Genomic DNA, 25,619 nt, shown 5'->3' with positions numbered 1-25,619 from the left:
GTTTCCGGGCAGTCCTGCATCAGTAGTGTCTGAATCACACACCTGAAACAAGCACGCAGCTAATCATGTCAGAGCCTTCATAACCCTCACACTTCAGTTGCTCTTTAAAGCGCTGTGGAAGATGTCAGCATTATAAAGAGACAAGAGGACTTCCAAATTCAATACATCGAAACACGTAATCTACATTGTACCGCCTAAAAACAATAACATTTGTTGTAGTGAACACTTAGCATAGCAGGCACGCAATCCATCTGGAACATGGGATAGAAAAGTTAAGGTTTATTTTGAAAGCATAAGAGAATGTAAGCTTGTCATGTAAGACAACACAGAGCTGCAGACACGTTCAGGAACCCTGCACTCCAATAACTCCATATTTGGTGCTGTCGTCAGAGACAACAGTCACCAGAGTACTCAATGCATTGTTTTAGTTAAAGGCAGATCCGTGCCAAACCCACACTGCAGTATTTCATTGCAGATCATACTAGAAGAGAACCGTGGACGCTAACGGAAAGGGAAAGGGGGGAGGCATGATTAACTCACCAGTCATTCATATTTCACATGCTGATAGCTGAGGCAGATAACTGCAGCTGACCTCTAGTGTTAGATGCCCACAGGTATTAGGTAATAGCTGGCCAGTTTGCTCGTTTTCAGTCTGTCTGATGAGCTCATGTCTATGGGTGCCTGTCAGTATCACTTGTGTGGGTGTATTAGAAATAAGTTTCTAATCACTACTGTATAGCGTTATCCAGTGCTCCATTCATCAGTACACTCTCTGCATCACTGCACACCCAGATAAGTCTGCTCCAACAGCATCAGTGTTTCCATATCCACAGACAGTAATCCGCAGTATTAATGGGTTAACAGGCCCGGATTTATCTCACAGTAGCCCATAAGCACAGATGTCCTGGCAGTCAAAACTTCCCCCCTTCCCCATAAACCCATAAACTGCCACCAAGCTGCACTGCAAATGGGCTGGCTGTCCCAGCTGCCACTTCTCCCTTACCCATCATAGGTAGCTACAGGTACCCCTCAGTATTAAGTAGCCAAAAGAACCCTCAGAGTAGCTAGAGGTGCCCCTAACTGAAGGGAGAGCAGGTCAGTAGCATGCCAAGAGCAGGGTGAGTAACCTCTCATTTACACTCTCATCAGGACTCTGCATAGGGAAGAAGGGAGGGGGGCACTCAGGAAGGAGAGTGAGCCACCTTTCCATAATCAGCAGCCTGCAGGCATGTGCCTACAGTGCCTTACGGTAAATCCAGCCCTGTGGGTTAATGTTGCTACTCAACCTTCTGCAGACTTAGGCCTCAGTCACAAGATGTACAGTACACTGCAAAATCTCTGCATCGGGTGTTTTATCAGTATGCTGGAGTATCCAAGAGTATTTCACTGACTCCATTCCTGTTGTATGCTATGCAGGACAGCAAGCTATTGAAACACACTGCAGGACCTTGTAACAACTTTACCTTTCCGTGGTGGGTCCTGCGACGTTCCTCACGGCATCTCCGGCGGGACTCGCTCTTGCAGGGATCCTCCGCGTCATCCTCACCGTCTGGCATCTCCGACGCGGTGGGTCAGAAGACATGCGTGCGCAGTGCATCCAGATGCGCGCGCATGAGCCAGAGCGGCTCTTATAAGTTAAAGAGGCGTGTCTGATGGGAGACCGTCCTCCAGTGGGCTGAGCTCGTTCCCACTGTCAAGGTATATTAGGTCAGGCGAGTCATTCACTCGCCGGCCTTGATACTAATCAGCACGCTGGTACCTGGCCTAGCTAGCTAGCTATTTGAGATACATTTATATATTGAGTAGATGCACACTATGGGCTCGATTCACAAAGCGGTGCTAACCCAGTTAGAGACTTTAGGCATGATAACCATTGCACCACTCTGGTGAAAAGCCAGTTTAGGTGTGATAAGTTTAGGCATGATAAGTTTAGGTGTGATAAGTTTAGGCATGCTAAGTTTAGATAAGTTTAGATCGCTTGCAAAGTCCCGCACGCAAAGCAGCGCCATTAAACTTTATACGAAGTGCACCAGACTTTGCTAGCGTAAAACTTTTGATCAGCTGTGCACTGCGGTTCTAACGCAGTTGGCGCTTAAACTTATCATGCCTAAACTTATCACACCTAAACTTATCATGCCTAAACTTATCACACCTAAACTTATCACACCTAAACTTATCATGCCTAAACTGAGTTTAGGCATGATAAAGGGCTTTTCACCAGGGTGCTAACTGTTAGCACCGCTTTGTGAATCAGGCCCTATATATGTACTCCAGTCAGTCAGTATTGTTCTTGTAGTTATATTTTGTAATTTATTCGTAATATTCTCCTGATATTATTGAAGTAACATCTATTGTATTGATTATCTGTGTACCGAACTTTTGCCTGCCTCCTGACCTTGCCTCTGTCTACTCCTTTTGTACCTTAGTCATCTGATATATGTTACGACTTGGCCTATCTCTGACTTCGTTATTGCCTGACCCTTACAATACGACTGACATCTGACATAAGTGTATGACCCCTGCTTGTTATTGACTATGATGTTGGCCAATTACTCAGTACCTCGATATCTGACTCTGTGTTTACTATGGACCGGTCCGGACCAGTATTACGTAATATTTGTGGGTTATATTGTACGTTACGCATCACGCAGCAGCATGACAGACCTATTTTCATTGGATGTAACTTATGGCATCTTTAACTTTGGTAAATGGCATGTGCATTACACTGTATTACACACCACTGATGGCCACAACGCTAATGTACTTATACAGGGTCTAAGACGTCAGGTCTTCAGGAAGCTAAGGTTAAGAATCTTTGGACTTAAAAAGGAACTTTAATCCAGGATTGAACTTCATTCCAATGAGCAGTTTTTCTACAAGAAATCTTTACTTTTTTCTTACAGATCATCATGGGGGTCTGTGTGGCTGATAGTGTGGGGAACCCCTTCCCACAGTGTGATGTCATGACCATGGTCCTGACAATTTTCTGTGAACCTTGTTGCATTGTGGGAAATAACGGCTTTTTCCAATGGCCATTCAAGCAATATCTCCCTCTATCCATTGAAAATTCAGGATGTAAATCAGAGAGAGGAAACATTTTACAATGAGCAAACACTTAATCAATAATCTAAAAAATGAATATTGTAAACAATAAGCAGTTTTATTCATGATGTAATTTTCACTACAGTTCCACTTTACACTGTTCATTTACTTATCCTGCTGGGTACTTAACCACTTAAAGACCACAGGCTCCACCCCACCTGGTGACCAGGCAATTTTTTTTTTACAATTCAGTGCTTTACAGCTTTAATAGCTCGCTGCAGAGCCATAGAACTAAGCACACAAATTGACCCTCCCCTCTTTTTATGCCCACCAACAGAGCTTTCCATTGGTGGGCTCTGATCGTTGCTGCCTTTTGTGGTTTTTTTATTAATTTAATTCACAACTGGCAGACGGCAGATGCACGATCCCCGCTAATCTCCACCCACCGCTCTTTGCGCCTTTTCGGCGTTACGTGGTCCTGGGGCTGCCACCTTGGGGAGCATACCTACTTCATTATGCCATTCTGGGAGACTTGTCTGTGTAATTTTGAGGACATGCTGCCTAACTCTGTTATTTGGTGACATGTCTGCTTAATGATGTTATTTTGAGGCATGCACTTGCCTAATTCTTTCATTTGTGTGAACATGTTGGCTAACTTTGTTATTTCATGGAACATGCCTGCACACTTTTTTTTAAGGCTATGGCTGCCTAGTAGTTTTATTTGGGGTCCATCCTGCCTTACTATGTTATTTGTAATGAGGGCCGTAATTTGTTACTAATTTGAGAAGAGGAGAATTCATCTATTAATGGGGGGAGGAGACAGAAAAGATATAATACAATTAAATCCAAACCCAGAACTGTTACTTCAGTAAGTGGAGTTGGCCTCAAACTTTGGGAAAGGTTCTGTAATGATCCGCTCAGCTGGCTGCACAGGCAGACAGCTGTTTGACCATTCCTTGAGTCTGTGGGATGCAGGTCTCTGGATAATAGACCTGTCTTTGCTTTGCAAGCTTCAGACCTGCTCTGCTGCTGAGGAATTTGCATATACTGATTGTGCAAATTGCCTAGTCGCCTCCCTTGAAGGCTTGCAGCATAAATACCATGTGATCCCACAATCCTTTGCTGGTCATGGTTTGTTACTGTTGAAACACTCCTGGAGTGTCAGCCTTGCTATTGTTTGCTAAAGATTATCTTAGAGTATTCCTGGGGACTGCATTAGGCATCCCTCTAGTACAGTCAGGTTGTATTATTTGTATTGCCTGTTCTGTCTTCTGTTTGTCCTTGCGATTGCATTGTCGCCAGCGGTTGGCGATGGTGGATCGTTTGTTCCAGATCCTGGATCACACTTGCTCTGGCGGAAAGAGCAGTGGATCCTGCTAAGCTCTGTTTCTGTACTTGGATCGCACTTGCTCTGGCGGAAAGAGCAGTGGATCCTGCTAAGCTCTGTTTCTGTACTTGGATCACACTTGCTCTGGCGGAAAGAGCAGTGGATCCTGCTAGTCTGTTTCTGTACTTGGATCACACTTGCTCTGGCGGAAGAGCAGTGGATCCTACTAAGCTCTGTTTCTGTACTTGGATCACACTTGCTCTGGCGGAAAGAGCAGTGGATCCTGATAACTCTGTTTCCCTACTTGGTTCACACTCACTCTGGCGGAAAGAGCAGTGGATCCTTCCTGTCCTGTCCCTGAACCTAGATTGCACTCGCTCTGGCGGAAGAGGGGTGGATCTTATCTGACCTATTCCTGTCTCTGTTCGTTTGTCTGTCTGGATCGCACTCGCTCTAGTGGTAGCAGCGGTGGTTCCTTTTGGACTCTGTCTGGGAGTGTAGGCCAGAGCTGCGGTTTCTGCTGGCTGCTCCTTCTCTCTGCCTTGTCTAATACGAACGCTTGCTGTAGGCTCGGTGGGGTAACCGTTAAGCAAGTGTTCGCGTTCTCTGTTTCATGTTTGTGTGGCGTTGGTTAGTTAGGGTGACGTGCTTGTCTCTGTTGCGCTTATCGTGCGGAGACCGCGCCGTAAACGCGTTCGCTGTTGCGAATGAGTGCGGTGTTCGCGTTTAGCTTGCGTTTGTTATTTTCCTTATCTCCTCATTGTTGTTTGCTGTGCCTTTGCTACTCTCGTGCTCTGTCTTGCTCAGTCTTGTGTCACTTCTGGCAATCGCCTCTCTCGCGATTGCGTTCCTACTTTGTTTCTGAAGTTGTGTGTTCACCGTCGCGGGTTGGCGACTAGATTGGTGCACACACATACATTCTGTCCCTGTGCTCATTCTCATTGGCAATCGCATCTCTTGCGATTGCGTTCTCACTTGGTTTCCACTGTTGTGTGTTCACCGTCGCAGGTTGGCGACGAGATTGGTGGACATACATACATTCCTTCTCTGTGCTTATTCAGTCTTGTGTCGCTGTTAGCAATCGCCATCTCTTGCGATTGCCTTCTCACCTGTTCTTCATGGTTGTGGGTTCATCGTCGCTGGATGGCGACTAGATTGGTGGACACACATACACCCTGTCACTGTGCTCTCTCTCTTTAAGGGCTATCTTGCCCTGCATTGCTTCCCCTCGTACAATTCCTACCTGGTATCTATGGCTGTGCAGAGGATCTGTTCCTCTGCACTCCACGGCTGGATCTGCCGGCAGGAATTCCCCTCTACAGGTGCATTGCACCTTTTGCTGGGTTCTCTCAGATTATATGCTTGTGGAGGATTTCCGCAGTGACCACGGAAAGAATTCCACAATCGTTACAGGTTCATGCAGACATACATTGCAGCATTGGTCAAATGCTAAGTACTGAAATTGTGTGAAGATGACTCTATCCCATTCACTTTTAAGCTCACAAGAAAAATTGATAAATGTAAGCATGGCAGTCATTACATTCTTACCTTGTAGTATGACAGTTTCACCAGCAATGTGAGTGACAGGGAACATGGCATCAAATATATCACTGAAAGAGACAAGAGAGTCATCAGCAATTTGTAAGCGCAATGGTAGTTTATTTAACATGACAGACTTGTCTTGAAACCCAGATCGCATTATGCAGGCCGACTCTTGTTTACTTCCTAATACACTGCTTGAGACTCTTGTCTGAAATCTCAGAATGCAGATCCCAATGTCATTCTGCTGATGCTAAGACTTACAAGGCATGCTCAGATTCCCAGACATGTCACTCTATAGCACACACATGAAACTCAAGCCGCTCCACTCATTTCCATCACATCTCTGTGGAGTCAGGAGACTCTCTCTGCATAGCTGGGAGAAGCCTGACAGGTTTGTGTGGATGTCATGCATTCATTTCTCGCTATACACACCTCTGTTACCCATGATCACAGCGTACACATTTTCACTACCGAGTACTATTTATAAAGGTTCAAATCAGGTTAGGTAATGAAGTGTCAATGGGTCAGCTGAGTCCACCTTAGTCCTCACAGTCATATTGTTGAAACAATGGCCATAATTCACTAAGCTTGTCTCCTGTCTTTAATGACAATTCTGAGCTGTTTTTACTGTTATCACTGTTTTACTGTTATCACCATGGTGATTAGTCGTTTAGTATTCACTATGCAATTTACCTCAGGTAAACCTTAAAATAAGGATTCTGTCCTTAAGTTAAGTAGTGATGTCTAACGTTAAAATGTTTCAATCCTTAACATAACAACAGAATTCTAAACTTAAAGACAGCATGTTAATTCACAGAGAAGAATGCAACTGATAACAACTGTAAAGTGCGAGAGGAGTTATCACGTGGCTTGAGCTGTCGTTAAGTGGAGTGTTACTAGAGACAGCAATGTAAAATGGAGGATTATAAGCTGTCTGCTTTATTTTGTAGTAGTCTATACAGAATGGGACTGTGTATAGAAAGAATTCCACAGCAGGCACACAGGGAGGGAGGAAGAGAAAGACATCAAGCTAATGTATACACACAGCCACACACACAGATAAACATACACACACACGCACACACACACACAGGCTCTTTCTTCCTCTCTCCTTCCCTGGCTGCCATACACAAGCTGCAGGCTTGCTGTAATAATGCTGGCAGAGGAGGCAGCAGGAGGAGCGGAGCTACATCATGCCTGCATGTGCTTCTCCCCTCCCTATCTACTGCATGTAAGAATTACCACAGAGGGGATAACTTAAGGACTAGAGTGATACAATATCACTCTCACTGTGAAAAATTATCACTACATGTTTAAAAGGCAAGCTTCTAAGTAAATGAACACTTAAAATACTGATCCATATGTGGTGATAAGTTTTCACTTGCCTTATTATCACCAGCATGATCTTAGTGAACTGTGGAATTGGTGTTGTTGCTTTAGGATCTTTTCCAAGAAGATGTCACAGCATGAGAAGATGATCCTGCCTACCTGGGATGTAATTGAAGCAATCACTTTATGTTACAATTAGAAAGCTGCACCTTCCCTAGTGCTCTTCTCCAGCTTGCCTGACAGTTTTGGACGCTGTTTCCACATTTTTCTTTGTTTGTTAATCTGGGTTCAGTGAAAGATGAACTCTGCCACAACTCTGCAAAAATTAGGACTACTGGTGCGACAAATTCTATAGGCAACATGCTAGGAACGACCATGGGAAAACTATTTATGATGAGGAAGTCAGGACGGTGCTGTAAGCAGAGGCTGGAAATTTGGGTTCCCGTTATTGGTTATCATTTGGGCAGCATACACTATTTGTAGCCGCCCCCCAATAAAAAATGTGGCTTCCTTTATTTGTAGCTGCATTTTTCATATCGAGCAACCCCGCCACCCGATATTTATTGGATTCCACGGGCGCCAAAATGTCATACTTATTCCGATAGTTTTAATGGGCCCCTATGAGGCGCACCGATAAAAACAGACATGTCGACAGATCCTGTAGGAATCCGTTCACACATTTCAATTTTGAACGTGTAGTAGTGGAATGCAAAGTGCCATCTCGAATGACTTTTCAGGATACCGTAAGAAACACGGACATGTCATAGGCAGTCTAGCATCTATCAGGAATGTTTTTAGGCATAGACAAATCTGGCAGATGCCTGGGGTGACACCAAAAGGAGAGGGCACTAAAGTTATTCTTAGTGCACAATTCTATTGGTCTCTTAAGCCTCGTACAAACGCTTGATTAAAGTCAGCAGAGGCAGCTGATAACAACCGCCTCAGCCGATAATCAGGCGTGTGTATGGCAGCCGGCGATCCCCAACCCACAATCGATCCGCCCGGTAGATCAACTCACCCCCAGCGATGGCCGATTCTTCTGTGCACACTGCTCCCTCACCTGCCAAGTGATGTCAGGCACACGGCGTTCCTCTGTCGCTGCATCCCGCCGTATAGCAACAGAGCGTGTCATCAGCTATACAGCTTTACATATGGTTGTGTAGTATGTGTGGAGGGTGGCACAAGACTTTGCCTAGGGCATCAAAATGCCCAGAAATGATCCTGGCATGTATGACATTTCTGTTAAAACAGACACCATATTTAAATGGATGGACACGGTGGATCGTTCATCAGTAAGAACAGTAACACCAGCCATGTGAAGCATTCTGTTCTACACTGAGAATGTTATCAGCACTTCTGACATCTTTATGAGGGAAATATCTCAGTAAGCATTGGCTGTTCCCTTGTGTGTACACACATACTGCTCTAACTTCCCCAACAATAATGGAAGTAATGACTGAACTACATTATCACCTTTTTTATCTGTGTTAATCGTGCAGCTCAGACTTAATTCTTAAGGGAAGTGCAGCGTTGCAAGCTAACTCTCTCATGAACTCTCACACTTACTGTTCTGTTGGGGCTTGTTCTGTAGACAGGACCCAGGGCTGAGAACATGCGTTACCTCTTCCCACAGCTCCATTACTGCGTTACACTGACACATCAGCAGCCTCACTGATTAACTTTCATGACAGCTCTCCGGCAGTTGTGTCTGACATGCGCCATTTTCACACATCTGTTTGGGCTTCGGCAAAAAAAAGCAGGCCGAAATATGTTTGCTGAACAAATGCCAAACCCCTGAACAAAATGGAAGCTGCAGGGCTTGTTAGATTAAGACGACCTGTTTGAATGAACTACACTAGTACAGCTGCAGATCTATTTTTACAAGCTGAGAGAATTATGGGAAATTATGGGAAACAAAGACAAAGAAGTAGACAAGACCACTAAGCTGCTGTATGTTTCCGAAAGCTATTCATGTGACTTCAACAACCATCTGAGCATCAACTTATCACAGCGACCACACTGGGGTATACGGCCATACATGGGTACTACAGTTAGGGCCCTTTTCCACTAGCGTTCGCACTAAACGCTAGTGATTCAGCAAAGTTACAAATTTTCCCGGCGTTTGCGAGCGCAACTTTTCTATGCAATGCACCGCATAGGAAAATTGTGGGAAAAAAACGCTCCGCGGCGCGATTGCGCTTCAGTGGTAGTGGAATTTACCTACCGTGATTCCTATGTTAAAATGCAAACCGTAGCAATTTAAAAATCACTAGCGGTTTGCGATTTTGCGATTCAGCATCGCAATCGCCGCTAGTGGAAAAGGGCCCTGCATCAGCTACTTCTGCTGAAAACAGGGCTGTGAAGTCAGTACAAAAATCATCCGACTCCAGCTTCAACTCCTCTGTTTATAACACCACAGACTCCAACTTCAGGTACCCAAGATTGCTCCGACTCAGACTTCCCCACCCCACAGCCCTTGCAGGAGTATGCAGTAGGTACAAAAATCATCCGGTGCAGAGTTCTCAGTTTATGTAACCTCCGACTCCAACTCCAACTCCAGGTACCCAAAAATTGCTCCAACTCCATAGATCTGGCTGAAAATATCCTTGGAAAACCAGGATCAATTTAATCAGGTGACTGATTTGTAAATCTCTGACTGGCTAAACACAGCCATGTGATCATGCCTCACTTCTACTTCTTGTGGAGGCTAGAGTGCCAGTGTAATGTCCTTTTGAGCTGCCCTAAGTCATTAGCCGTGCGTCATCATGTGCACTAATTACGGAATCACCGGCTTCTTCCAAGCAAGTATAATTTTATTGACAATTGGTATCCAAACACCACAAATCTCCTTCAAAAACAGACACACGGTGGTGCCATGACTTGCCCTGAAAACACAGCCAGCTGTGCCACTTACGTCCCACACTCACCACATACACACCAATCTAATTGGCCAATATTGCACAATTGTCCTTTGTGTTCGCAATGTATGGACACAGAGTTGTAGAGCCAAGGAGAGATGCCTGTAGTTACAGTATGTGTAGGCGTGTAGACACAGTTCCAACATGTGCCTCACATTATATGCAGAACGTATTGCACCAATCATAAAGCATGGATATCGGTACAGGCTTGCCCATGTGGGCTCTCACCACCACGCAGGGTACTTCATCCTCCCTATCAACTGCAATTGAGCGCTTTTCCACAGTGCATTGCTTGGGCCACGCCGCTCCACACTGCCAGGCCATCTATGTTGTTTACAGAGGTGCGCTTGTCCACATACACGTGGGCTCTGGTCAGAAGCAGTAGGGCTACGTCACGCCCCGACCTCCACAAATATTATCGCCCACCCATCAGGGCTTGGTCAGGTGGTGACAAAGTCCTGATTGGTGGGTGATAGTAGTTGTGGAAGCATGCATGGCTAAGATTTCCTATAGATGAGGGCACGCAGGCTTGGCTGCAGTATTATTGGAATAGCCAATAGGCTGTCAGGATTTTTGTTCTATCATGTTATGCTCCTATTTAAGCCTTCTCTGCTCATTGTATCCTACCCATGATAGCTATTAGGTGCCTTGTGCTGCATTGATGGGTGGGATTTCTGAGGATTACCTGTGTTTGACCTTTTGCCTGATCTCTGGACTGTGTCCTGGATTGCCGCCTGGACCGACCCTGTATCTGTATCTGACCTGCTCCTAAATTATCCCTGGTACCGTATAATCTGATCTCCTGTGTATGACCCTTGGCTTGTTACTGGATTTGCTATAATGTTTTGTACTTCACTATCTGATCTCTCGCTGCTGACTTAGACTGTCCACTATTCTGCCCGTTGTACCTGTCTAGCTTGGTTTTGGTGGTACTTCATCCTTCTAGGCCTCAGTCTCAATACCTTGTGGGTGTAACCGAGTGCTGAGAGGACATGAACAGTTATCTCTTGGGTGAGTGAAGACACGCCATGTAAAGTGAAGACTGCAGAGGAGATTGTGGTATTGGGACTGAAGGAAGGCCGGAGATACACCCGGCCTCACAACATGTGTAAGTACAGTGCCAATCACACAAGTAGGTTGTGTTCCTTTTCTTCATTTTCTGGTATTTTAGGTATGTAATCGACAGTTTTCCTCCAGTCGGGACCAAATTTGACTATAGCGTAATCCTCACTGATAAGGAATTACAGCCATAAAACGCATTAGTTTTGTAAGTGCATGGATAAGGATAGATAAAAAAGGTCAATAGTTCATATATTTTAGCTCTGGTACACTGAGACTGTGTGAAAGGCTGTATCATTCAGATGGGACAATACAATAATAAACTGACTTTTTTAGCTTTCTAAAAAAAAAAAAAATACTGGGGGATTCTAAAAAATCATTTTCAGAGTAGGTATAGATACAATTGTTTATCTCGTCAGTTTATTTTCACCTCAGGTTTCCCTTAGCATGCTTTTCTACCATTTTCTTTTTGATCTCCTCAGACAACTCTCTCCTTTGTCAGAGAGATCAGCAAGACTGCCAGGCAAGTGGTACTATTTAAAAGGAAATTAATATGGCCGCCTGCATATCCCTTTCACTTCAGGTGTACTTTAAGTAGGAGAAAAACATGATTGTACCACTGCAAATGTGCAATGCTAATTAAGAAAACAGGTGAAAAAAAATCACAATTAGCCAATTATTTATGATCTTTTCTAGGGAGTACCAACAAATGTGTCCAGGCCACATTTAGGATATCCTTAAAAAATATACTTTACTGTTCTTTCACACTTGCTTTGTTTTAAAGCAGACCTGAACTCAGGACTTTCTCTCTGCTCTAAAACATAAGCAGCAGCATAATAACCTTTAAAGATAAACATTTCTTTGTCACAGCTGAAACAAATGCTACAATAAATCTGCAGTGGGTCTACTTTCTGCTTTCATGGAAGCAGACATGGGTTAACATCCTGTGTTTACAAATTATCTGCTCTGCGGAGGTTGCCAAGGTTCCTGAGCTGATGCAGCTGAGAAATCAAATTTCACTTGTGATTAGTCACAGATAAGGGAGAAATTAGAGAGGATAAACTCTCTAAATACATACAGGGTGCATTTCTATGTGTTTTCCTTCTGCCCTGTGCAAGAGTTCAGGTCCACTTTAACCACCCTGGCGTTCTAATAAGATCGCCAAGGCGGCTGCGGGAGGGTTTTTTTTTTATAAAAAAAATAAATCTATTACATGCAGCCAACTGAAAGTTGGCTGCATGAAAGCCCACTAGAGGGCGCTCCTGACGCGTACTTCTGATCGCCTCCAGCGATCAGAAGTAACAAGAAGGGTCGCGATGAGCCATGGCAACGAGCGGAGTGACGTCATGGACGTCAGCCGACGTCCTGACGTCAGCCGCCTCCGATCCAGCCCTTAGCGCTGGCTGGAACTGATTGGTCCGGCTGCACAGGGCTCGGGCGGCTGGGGGGACCCTCTTTCGCCGTTGCTCGCGGCGTATCGCCGCAGAGCGGCGGCGATCAGGCAGCACACGCGACTGGTAAAGTGCCGGCTGCGTGTGAACCTTTTTATTTGAAGAAAATCGGCCCAGGAGGGCCTGAGCGGCACCCTCCGGCGGTAATGGACGAGCTGAGCTCGTCCATACCGCTAAGGAGGTTAAGCTGTGACATTTCAAGTGCCTGCAGGTAAGCATGGGACTAATGCTTTTCCTTTCATCACTACTATCTGGGGAAATAAAGTACTATATCTACGAGCTGAAAGGGTGCATACAAATGTGTGTGCATGTGTGTGTGTGTGTGTGTGCATGTGTGTATGCACATGGGCATGTAGTCCCATTCAGGTATAGCTCATAGAATGAACTGAATGAACGAAATGAAATATGGTGCCTCTTTTACAGAAGCAGTGTTAGTTTACAAAGCTTCACAGGAAGACACGTTTACTTAAATAACGCAATCGTTTTGTCTAGTATACTGAAAGAACACGTTCTTTAATTCTTTACATATTACACATTTATTCCTAAGACAGACCCCTGAGGGTTCTGCTGTACTTAAGCCAAATCTCTTCTTTTATGGCCTACGGCGGTTCAGCAAATCCAGCAGTCTGTACATAGAAAGAAGTAAAGAGTTACGGTAAGCTACCTACAGATACAGAACTCCACGGTAAAAAAAGAATTTAAACATGTAAGCCTAAAAAGCGGTTATTAAAGTGTAACTCTAGAGGACGTTATTGTGAAGAGTGCTCTCACTGCTGGCCCGACTTTTCTTTATTTCCTAGCTTTGGTGTCTATCTGTAGATACCACAGGAAAATTGTGAGGCAAAAGGGTTAGTAAGAACTTAACAACCAGCTGAAACTGCATCATCTTTCTTCAGCGATACTATGACCTGAATATGACAACCTTCACAGACTTCCTCAATTTCTAGTGGCTTGGTCCTTGAAAAATACTGTATATAGCAAAGGACATGGATATCTATAGCACGCTGTTGTTGTGAATGTCCTCCTCTGCCTCACTGGCATTCATGTTGAAGCCCCAGATGCCTATTTACAACTGACAGACACCTCATCAACAGAGAAGCCAAACAAACTTTGATTCAAGCAGAGGCTCACTGGCCACTAGAGTGGGCAGTGTGGTGGACCTTTATCCTGAAAGACTAGGTCCGGTCAAGGAAAAAAGTTTGAATGGCAATACATTCTGTATATGTAGCCTATGCACTGTGTACAGTTAGATGAACATATTAAGTTTACATCTAGTACATCATAGTAGATAGAGTAGATCATGCTGATGCCTTGCAAGTATACCCTCAGCATTGTGTCCTCCCCTCCAGCATGGTGACCTCCCCTGCCCCTCCCTCCCCTGCCCTCTGCCTGCCTGAATCAAATTACATCTCTTTTCACAGAGTGTAGGAGAGAGGAGACACAGCAGAACAACTACAGCCTGTCTTAACTTGTCTGTTTGCTATAATTCTTATTTCAAATGTCTTGTCTGCCCGACTGGATTAGATTGCATCTCTTTTCACAGTGGGTGTTTGCTAGGAGCAAAACATGGGGGAGGGGCTATGTCATGACATCAATCCCCCAGCATCCTTTGCACCCATAGCCAGGAAAATAAAACAATTGCCCAGGCCCAATTTCAGACAGGGGGCAGGGATTTCAAGACCATATGTGGAATACAGACCCTGGGGCTGAGAGAATCACACTTTATTATATGTGATTTAACAGATCTTGTCAACTTATTGGGCTTGATTCACAAAAGAGTGCTAACTGTTAGCACGGCCGTTTTCGCGTGAATTTTCGCATTGCGCGCGATCGCGAATTTTCGCGTGAAACGATAACGGTTTCACGCGCAAACGCAAATTCAGCGGAATCGATATCGCTTTTGCGTGAAAATTCGCGTTTGCGCGCAATGCGAAAATTCACGCGAAAACGGCCGTGCTAACAGTTAGCACTCTTTTGTGAATCAAGCCCCTTAGGTTTAAAGCAAACTGTCATTTATAATTTAGGTACTCTTGAATAAGAAGCCTGCAGTTCATCTACCTCCAACCGCATTCTAGTGGTTGGAGGGAGCAGAATTCACATGATGCACATACAAGCACCGGGCCTAAGGCAGGATGTTTGTTATGGGGGTTGGTACCATGTGTTTTTACATTAACACTGGAAAGGCTGACGAGGGACCTTTTATAAATACTCTTATCCTAAGGAAAACAAAAATTTGCTTTCCTAAAACAGAAAGAATTTGCGATAATTCAGGTTGGAGTGAGCTCGAGATGTCTCCCAGAGCACCACTGCTGAATATATGCAAATTAACCATTGTACCCTTAGAAGCTAAACACACCTCCAGAACCGCTGGAATGCAATGATGTGTCAGCTTGTTAAATTGTACAGAGCCATAATAATCCAACATGCATACAGACTGTTTCGGATTGTTTGATCCTCATCAGTGCATGGCATGGATTAATTTGGCTCTATGGAGTAGGGCTTGTAAACCGAGAGGTACAGACTAACCAGCAAGCTCATGGTGACCCAGAACTCATTGGAGTAAGTCCCTTACACACTCCAATGAGTTCTGGGTCACCATGAGCTTGCTGGTTAGTCTGTATCCTAAGGAAGCAACCTCTGTCAGTTTACTTGTCATGATCAGTAGGCGCTCAGGATGTGTTTGGCACCTAGTTCAACTATATAGGTTGAGACACGAGCTAAATGTATATTGATGTATCAATCAAACGTAAAGCAGCTTCAGGGCATATAAAAATATGATGTTTTGCAGAGAGCAGCCCGTTGCAGCATGCAGAATCTTTCCTTTATATAAAAGGAAAGGAGGAAAATGACTCAGGTCAGACCTCACAATACAAGTAGTGTGGTGGTGCTTTTATTGGTGGGTGTGCCTTGCCATTAGATAATATAAAGTTATTACATGAGCAGTTTTAAACTATATTTCTTGTAGTTATGAAGTAAGTGGACTTGCTGTGTAAGGGGAATTCCAGATTTTACCCTGATTATACGATTATATGGCTTATGTGATATACAGCTTATACAACAATAAAAAAAAGTGTCAGAAATATCATATTGCTTTTATGTGAGCAGAGCAAACCATTCTGCACAAACTTGATTTTTTGCTGAGTCCCTAAACCATCTGAAGACATCAGGCTGAATCCAAGGTGTGGGAGATCTGTCCCAAAGGACTAGCAATAAGGAGACCACTAACTACCATGCACTGCTGTGATATGTATAATGTGTATCATTATCAAATGCTGACTTTCCACAGTTAGAAGTAGAGATAAACATGGGAAAACAGTGAGGGCAATAAATTAAATATTGGGAGTTAAATACCTTTGTTGCTGGTTAAATAAATAATTATAATACCATACTGACTGTAGCTTTAAAGAGACACTGAAGCAAAAAAAAAAATCTGATATAATGAATTGGTTGTGTGGTACAGAGAATTCCTAGAACATTAGTAGCAAAGAAAATATTCTCATATTTGTATGGTCAGTTATACAGTTCTTTTTATAGCATTGCATCATTCTCTAATATTTGTAGTTTACACACTACTTAGCATTCTAAATGATTTTACAGAGCAGGCTAGCAAGCTTTTGAACTGTTCTCTGCAAAAAATAAAATAAAAATAAACAATACAGTGACTGACACTTGAGATAATAAGCATCAGAAGACAAAGCTCTCTGTGACTTTGAAAGTCGTGGAGCTCAGTGGCTCGTTTGCATAGATAAGAACTGGAGTTTCTTAACTCTCCCTGTACTGGAAACAATATTAGACTTATGTCTCTGCTCCTAATGTTTTATTTCTTATCTGTACTACACAACCAATTCATTATATCATAATTTTTATTTTGCTTCAGTGTCTCTTTAAAGCCTTAAAGAGGAACTGTAGTGAAAATAACATAATGAATAAAATTGCTTATTTTTTACTGTGATTTGCCTTCTTAAAACAGAAGGAATTTGTGATAATTCAGCTTTAAGTGAACTTCTGTGGTTACCCACAATGCACTGCTACTGAATATGCAAATTGCAGGTACAGAGGGCAGATGTGACACAGAAGGGGACACTGGAGGCCCAGGGGGGCACAGAGGAGGTACAGGGGACAGAGATGGCACAGTGTTCTGCCACGAAGTGACATGTGACATAATGAGATAGACACGTATATGTACAGTACCAAGCACACAAATAACTATGCTGTGTTCCTTTTTTTCTTTCTCTGCCTGAAAGAGTTAAAAATCAGGTATGCAAGTGACAGTTTCTGTCGGGGTCGGGACCGGGTCAGACCCTTCCTGATGAGGAATTTCCGTCATAAAACACTTTCCGGGCAGAAAAAGGCTTCTGAGAGTAGGATAGAGATAAAAAGCATCAATAGTTCATGGATTTTAGCTGTGGCATAATGCAATGCGTGTGTCACGGAACAGAGACAATGAAACAGTAAAAACTAAAAAAGTAGATTTAAAATTAAAATAACACTGTTGGATATCTAATAAAAAAGTAATTTTAGGAGAAGGAGGATAGATACAATTGTTTATCTCATAACTTTATTTTCACCTCGTGTTTCCTTTAAGAACAGATTCAGGTTAAATACGAACCTACAGTTCCTATATCGTTTTTTAACTGGGGACTACCTGTAGGTAGATGTTATTGCTAAAAACTGCTTTATGCAATAACTGAAAGTGTTCACAAGGCGGCATAACGAGGCTGTAGCCCATGATTAGTGTTTATTATCTATAGCTACAGTGGGATGTGAATGGTTGGACAACTTTGGTAATCGTCATGATTTTCCTACATACACAGGTGAATCCAATTATGAGAAAGAATATTTAAGGGGGTCATTTGTAAGTTTCCCTCCGCTTTTAATTTTCTCGGAAGAGTTGAAGAGTAACAACATGGGGGTCTCAAAACAACTCTCAAATGACCTGAAGACAAAGATTGTTCACCATCATGGTTTAGGGGAAGGATACAGAAAGCTGTCTCAGAGATTTCAGCTGTCTGTTTCCACAGTTAGGAACATATTGAGGAAATGGAAGACCACAGGCTCAGTTTAAGTTAAGGCTCGAAGTGGCAGACCAAGAAAAATCTCGGATGAACAGAATCGACGAATGGTGAGAACAGTCAGAGTCAACCCACAGACCAGCACCAAAGACCTACAACATCATCTTGCTGCAGATGGAGTCACTGTGCATCAATCAACCATTTGGCGCACATTACACAAGGAGATGCTGTATGCAAGAGTGGTGCAGAGGAAGCCTTTTCTCCGCCCACAGCACAAACAGAGCAGCTTCAGGTATGCTAAAGCACATTTGGACAAGCCAGCTTCATTTTGGAATAATATGCTGTGAACTGATGAAACTAAAATTGAGTTATTTGGGCAAAACAAGGGACGTTATGCATGGAGGCTGTGTGGCCAGTGCAGGGACTGGAAATCTTGTCAAAGTTGAAGGACGCATGGATTCCACTCAGTATTAGCAGATACTGGAGACCAATGTCCAGGAATCAGTGACAAAGCTGAAGCTACACCGCAGATGGATCTTTCAACAAGACAATGAACCTAAACACTGCTCAAAATCTACTAAGGCATTCATGCAGAGGAACAAGTACAACGTTCTGGAATGTCCATCTCAGTCCCCAGACCTGAACATACGGTAATTGAAAATCTGTGGTGTGAGTTAAAGATAGCTGTTCATGCTCAGAAGCCATCAAATCTGAATGAACTATGATATTTGTAAGGAGGAATGGTCCAAAATACCTTCAACCAGAATCCAGACTCTCATTAGAACCTACATGAAGGGTTTAGAGCAGGGGTCTCAAACTCGCGGCCCGCGGGCCATTTGCGGTCCTCGATACAATATTTTGTGGCCCGCGCCGGCAAAAGCTTCCTTATAGTTCGCTTCAGTGCTCCCAAGTAATCCGCCGCATCCCCGAGGGCTGCAGAGCCCCCAAATCGCCTGGGGGGGCAATCCGCTGGCATTTCCTGGAAGAGGCGGAGCTTTCAGCTCTGCCCCTCCTGACGTGCCCGTCCCTCTATGTGAAGGAAGAGTGAGAGGGGCGGGCAGAGGTGACGATGCGCTGCGATTGACGTCAGGAGGGGCAGAGCTGAAGCTGAAAGCTCTGCCCCTTCCAGGAAATGCCGGCGGATTGCCCCCGGGCGATTTGGGGGCTCTGCAGCCCTCGTTTTGTGGCGGGGACATGGCGGATTACGTGTAATGGGAGCACTGAAGCAAACGATAAGGTAAAATAGGCAAAATATTTCGCTTCAGTGTGAATTTGATTTGGGCGGGAGCTATTGATTGATTGATTAATTGATTCCCTTGCAGCCCAGCCTCATCCTGACTTTGCCTCCTGCGGCCCCCAGGTAAACTGTGTTTGAGACCCCTGGTTTAGAGGCTGTAATTTCTGCAAAAAGAGGATCTACTAAATATTGATCTCATTTCTTTTTTGTGGTGCCCAAAATTATGCACCTGCCTATTTTTGTTTAAACAAATATTGCACACTTTCTGTAAATCCAATAAACTTCATTTCACTTCTCAAATATCAATGTGTGTGTCTCCTATAGGATATATTTAACAAACGTTTTCTTTCGGAACAACCGATTTATACAGGCAAATCATGATGATGAACAAGGTTGCCCAAACTTTCGCATCCCACTGTATCTGAAGATGGGTATTCTCTGAATGTCTGCTTTGCTTTGCCAAACTGGATAAACTGCAACAACTTTGATACATGTAAAAGAAAATGTTGAAAATGCATAACAAGCTCTCCAGAGAAAGCATTTTGAATACAAATAAAAGAAGACAACATGCATCTTTCTCTGTGTGTCACAAAGACATTGACCAATAAATATACTCGCAAGTGCGCAAGACAAACTGCTGCTACCGCAGCTCTTGTAATAACACATTATAATGAGGGTATGTTTCATATGGGAACAATTCAGGTGGATTGTATGTTATTTATGGTGAGAAGGGATAATGAATAAACGTGGAGTAAAGCTAAGACTGTAATAAAAATGGTGAAGTCATAGTAATGCGCTTTAATGCGACTGATGTTGGATGAATCCCATCTTTTTTGGAAAGAACGCGGTTATACAGGATTGATATACCCAAGGTAAACATACACAAGGCTTAAATGGAACCTGTCAGGGTAGAAATATAGTAGCTGCTACAAGTGACTTAATAAAAACCTGTATGGTTGTCGGCTCTAAGCATGGAATCAAAATATACCCCTCATCAAAAGCTGCTCTGCGCCATCCTCTGTATGCTGGAATCTAGATGCCATATCCGAAGCTGTGCTTACTAAAAAAATTGCCTTCTTAGAACAGAAGGTATCTGCAATCATTCAGCTTTAGGTGAACAAGAAAGATCTCCCATTATGCATCACTGCTCAATATGCAAGTCATCTCTTTATGCCCCTAATGCCTAGTACATACCATACAATTTCCAGTCAGATTTCGGGTCAAATTGATCATTTCCAACAGGTCCGATCTGATTTCCGATCAGACCGACCAATCAGATCGGATCTGACCGCTTTTGTGTTGCCCCATACATGTTTATACATGTTAAAGAGACACTGAAGCGAAAAAAAATATGATATAGTGAATTGGTTGTGTACTATGAATAATTACTAGAAGATTAACAGCAAAGAAAATATTCTCATACTTTTATTTTCAAGTATATAGTGTTTTTTTCTAACATTGCATCATTCTACAATATGTGCAGATTACACAACACTCAGCATTCAAAATGAGTCTTTCAGAGCAGTCTGTGAAGTAATCACCTCTCCTCTAGCAGAGGAAAAGTAAATAGTCCAGGAACAGTTGAGATAATAAAAGTCAGATAACAGCCCTCTCCACGACTAACTTAGTCGGAGAGCTTATGGCTTGTTTGCATAGAGATAACAACTGGAGTTTCTCAACTCTTCCCGTACTGGAAACAATTACACTGATGTATCTGAACTTAATGTTTTATTTCTTAGCTGTGCTACACAAAAATATCATAATATCATCATTTTTTTCGCTTCAGTTTCTCTTTAATCAGGTCACTTCTCAGTCGCCTTTTTTCCAAGCTAAATAAGCCCAGTTTGTCCAACCTTTCTTGGCAAGTGAGCTCTTCCATCCCTCTGATTAATTTAGTTGCCCGTCTTTGTACCCGTTCCAGAATGCCTTTTCTATAGTGTGGGGCCCAAATCTGTATCCCATATTCCAAATGTGGTCTCACAAGTGATTTATACAGAGATCAGATATTTCAGACAAAAATCTGGCAAGATTAGCTGCATCCTTGTTTCAGGTGTGTGATTCAGAAACTGCTGCAGCCAGAAAGATCAGCAGGTTGCCAGGCAGAGGTGCCGCGAGGGTACAATCGACCCACACAACAGCTTGGGGCCCCAGAATCTGCAGGAGCTTCAGGCTGGGCTGTTCTGTCATCCACGGCACCCTTCTGCTGTAACTCACATGGCCCTCATCCAGTGCTGAATCTCACCACTCACCTGCCTCTTATCGTCCGGTCACCATGGTTACTTCTGACCGGCGCCTCTCATGATGTCATAGGTGCCGGATGGAACTAACCATGGAGACAGGAGCTAAGCAGCCTGCAGGAAAGCAGTGAGATTCGGCTCTGGATTGGGGCCACGTGAGTTACGGCAGGAGGGGGCTGTGGAGAACAGCAACGGGGAGGGGACCAAAAGACAACACGGGAGACCAGAGGGGGACCAAGAGGCGAGAGCTGAAAGCATGAGGCGACAGAGGGTCCAGAGGCGACACAGGGGGATCAAGAGGAAACACAGGTGGACCAGAGGCGTCACAGGGGGACTAGAGGCGACATATGAGGACCAAGAGGGGACATAGGGGGACCAAGCGGTGACCCAGGAGGACCAAGAAGCAACAGAGCGGGACCAGAGGCAACACAGGGGAACCAAAGGGGGACCAAGAGACGACACAGGGGGACCAAGAGGTGACAAAGGGGGACCAAGAGGTGACACAGGGTGACCAAGAGGCGACACAAGGGAACAAGGGGTGATACAGGTGGACTAAGAAGCAACACAGGAGGACCAGAGGAAACACAGGGGAGCCAAAAGGAGACCAAGGAGCGACACAGGAGAACCAGAGGCGACACAGGAGAACCAGAGGCGCCACAAGGGGAACCAGAGGCGACACAGGGGTACCAAAGGCGACACAAGGGGATCAGAGGCGACACAGGGGAACCAAGAGGTGATACAATGGGACCAAGAGGGGACACAGGGAAACAAGAGCTGACACAGGAGAACCAGAGGTGACACGGGGGGACCAAGAGGCGGCACAGTGGGACCAAGACAAATGATAAGCCATTTTGGGCCACAAAAACCTTAGCAGCACCCCTGTTAAAAGGAAATAAATATGGCAGCATCCATATGCCTCTCATTTCAGGTTCTCTTTAAGCCTTTGTAGTGGAACCTACAGCGCAATATACTGTACCTGCACTATTGATGAAGGAAATTTAAACACAGTTTAGGAATCTTTGTTTTTATCATGGAAGTTACACTTAAAGCTACCGTAATCCCTTTCACATGCATATAAAAATACTTTAAAAAGGTTATACTTTTCTTGGAAGGAAACAAAGCCTTTTCTCCATTGCTCTCTGAATCCCCGACAAGTATCTGAATTTGTTTAACTTCCTTTCGTAACCTGAACCTTTTATCGTTAAGTATGTCAGAAGATTCCATTTGCAACCAAAAGTCATAGACTTCGCGACCGCCGAGTTCAACCTGGGTTAAAAAAGAAAAAATATGAAAAAAATGCTGGCTTCCCGCGGTAGGACGTTCCAGATATTTCATGTTGCGGCCTGCTCATGTTGATGCATGAGATGTGAAAATGGCAGCTGTGAAATATGCTGCTCTAGGGAGTCTGTACACTTGCAATACCCTTCCTGGCCCTCGGCCATAAGACCTGAGCCTAATCCCCTACTGTGATGTGATCAGGTTTCCCCCTATTCTTGATCTATTTCAGACAATGAAAGAAAAATCACTTTAACGTGATCGGTGGACATAACTTCCATATGTTGGTAAAGAGAACGAGAGCCGTCACGAATGACACACAATACCACTGCCAGCACTGCTGAATTATGAGCACCACCGGATTAGGGGAACAACAGGCTATGGGTTTCAAATTAGGAGCTGATCAAATCACTAGCTACAACTAATTAATATGTGTAAGGGCCCGTTTCCAGTACTAAGTGATGCGAATGCAGCTACCTAGCCGCATCGCATCACTTCCGCCGCCGGCCGCTTCATCTTCCGATGCGGAAGTGTATTGGAAGAGATGGGACGTGGCTGCGGGCGGATGCGGCCGTGCGAGAATCTGCAGCATGCTGCGGATTCTCGGATCGCTCCGCACCGCTCCGCACAACATGCATGCAGTGGAAACTATTCCATTGCCGTGCTTGTGTTTCAGGACACCCGCGGTGCGATGCGGCTATGTAGCCGCATCGCACCGCTCCTAGTGGAAATGGGCCCTTAGTGTTTCCTTCAATACAGAAATATATATACTGTATATATATATGTATATATATATATATATATATATATATATACACTGTAAAATCGGATGAATGTGTGTATGTGCCGCGATCACTCGAAAATGCCTTGAAACTTGGTATACAGATCCCTCACTACCTGGGATGATATGTTCTGGGCGTCTCGCGTCCCCCCTGCACACCTGGGCAGAGCTAAAAGCAGCCAATCAGATTTCACCCATTCAAGTCAATGGAAAAAATGGAAAGGCTGCCATTCTCACAGTACTCAAGCCAGAGTCCCCACACTTGGTACAGTTGGTCACTTGGTGACCGAGGTTACAAATCCAGGAAAAGTGGGTGGAGCATTGAACAGCCAATCAAATTTCAGCCATTCATTTTAAATGGGAAAATGTAAACTAAAGCCATTCTTATTACACTGTAAATCGCAGGGTTTTCAAGCTTGGCACACTTGGCCACTGTATCACCTGGATTAATATTCAGGAAAGTGGGTGGAACTTACAACAGCCAATTAAAATTCACCTGTTGATTTTCAAGGGAAATATTTAAATTTCTGCCATTCTTACACTGTTAATGGCAGAGGCTTCAAACTTTCTACAGATGGTCATTGGGTGACTGGGGTTTAAATTCACTAAAGGACGGAGCCACAAACAGCCAATCAGATTTCTTTGGTGGATGAACAGCTTCCATTTACACATTTTTTATGCCAGCACCCTGAAAGCTAACAGACTTGGTCATTGAGTGACCGTGAGTCAAGGTTCCAAAAAGTGGGCGGAGCCAAAAACTAATTTCACTGGGAAAATATAAACTGCAGCCATTGTTACACTGTTAATGGCAGGGTTCCCAAACTTTGCACAGTTAGTTACTTGGTGACTGGGATTAATATTTAGGGAAGTGGGTGGAGCCTACCATAGCCAATCAAAATTCACCTGTTGATTTTCAAGTGGAATAATTAAAATGCTACACTTTTACACGGTTAATAGCAAATTCCTCAAACCTGGTACAGTCGCTTATTGGGTTACCGGGGTTCAAATTCTGGAAAGGGGTGGAGCCACAAACAACCAATCAGATTTGTTTATTTTCTATGGGAATATACAAATGATTGATACCAAGGACCGCAAAGCTCATAAACTTGGTCATTAAGTGACTGCATGTCAAGGTCAGAAAAAGTGGACGGAGCCAATTGGTGTGAACACGGCGGCAGCCCCAGGACCGCTCAACTTCAATTGGCGTTGAGAGGGTGGGCTGGGAATTAAAAAAAAAAAATAGACAGCCCGGAGGCCAGTAGGGTCATAGGGTTCTCCGTAGGAGAACATTTTTAGGGAGAGTTTTTATAGGTCCATCATAAACCAATTGGAATCTTCCCTGTTGCAGAGGATTCCCATTGGTCTTTTGCCACCCTATGGGGAGCCCGATGCTTCTGCCCGGCCCCAATCTGTGTCCCGGGATCGAGCGGAGGAGTCGGCAGCATGGAGTCACCAGAGTATTTACGTCACAGCCACAATCAAATCGAGTGAAGCGGACAGGGCAACTAGCCTACTGAGAATATAGGCTTTCATTGCATACATTTTCCCGGCCAGTCCGGGAAAATGTGTAAAGTTCAGACTCTGTGTTCTGCTTACCGGAACACGGCAAGCAGATCTGTTTTTTTTTAAATGGAGGTGGGCCCTATTTTTAACATTAGAATCTGTTTCCTGTGCTAAACAGAGCTTAACATTTTTCCCGATTTGTGTTTTTAAGCAAGTGTGAACCAGCCCTTACTATGTGTTGTGCGTGGTTCACCCGGAAGTGAGGCATGCTTTCATTGGAACACCACAGTTGTAATGTGCGGTAAGACCTTTCGGGACCATTGCAGTGAGATCGTATAACAATAACATCGCAATTGGAATGCATCAAGTGTGGAAGGGACCTTTTGGTTCTTGATGTAAGCCTGGATTTTCAGGGACAAGAATTAATGATCTACATATTCACTCAATGATATAAAACAACATATTACGTTTTTTGTTGTGGGCCTAAAGGAACCTAGAAGCCCTCTGCTGAAGCTTTTAGATTTGTTTACTTTGGCTGAATAGATGGCTGCACTTTGTGTGTAGGGAAGGAGGTGGTGTGGTGTCATTAGAAGCCTCTATTTACTTTTCAGGAAACTGGACTGAATTCCACAAGCTGTCGTCGAGTTCTTTTTTTTTTTGTACTCTTACTGTACTGGAAAACAGAGAGGGACTATTACATATATTATTATATGTACATATGTTTATCTCATCATGTCACTTCAGGTACACTTTTAAAAAAAAGCTTGGCGGGGCATAGGCTAGAGTTCCACCTTATCGTACAAAGTGACAAGAAATACATTCCTGACTCCAACAATGAACTGAAGTTATGAATATAATGTTATCACCTCAGTAGAGCCTCAGGCAGAGGTGCTAAATCTCTACAGA

At 44.0% G+C, this 25,619-nt stretch overlaps 1 protein-coding gene across 2 annotated transcripts in view; it reads right to left on the bottom strand.

The window, feature by feature from the left end:
• The window catches only part of PRKAR1B (protein kinase cAMP-dependent type I regulatory subunit beta), a 341,670-nt gene that overhangs the window by 134,136 nt on the left and 181,915 nt on the right, over positions 1-25,619 (bottom strand). For both annotated transcript variants that reach the window (XM_068244605.1, XM_068244606.1), the window contains one exon: positions 5,918-5,979. In XM_068244605.1, the coding sequence (XP_068100706.1) occupies positions 5,918-5,979 (62 nt within the window). The remainder of the gene's footprint in view (positions 1-5,917; positions 5,980-25,619) is intronic.

Source organism: Hyperolius riggenbachi, chromosome 7 (genome assembly GCF_040937935.1).
Source record: "Hyperolius riggenbachi isolate aHypRig1 chromosome 7, aHypRig1.pri, whole genome shotgun sequence".
Classification (NCBI taxonomy): domain Eukaryota; kingdom Metazoa; phylum Chordata; class Amphibia; order Anura; family Hyperoliidae; genus Hyperolius; species Hyperolius riggenbachi.
The sequence above is the reverse complement of the archived record's forward strand: the minus strand, read 5'-3'. Positions and strand labels throughout refer to the sequence as shown.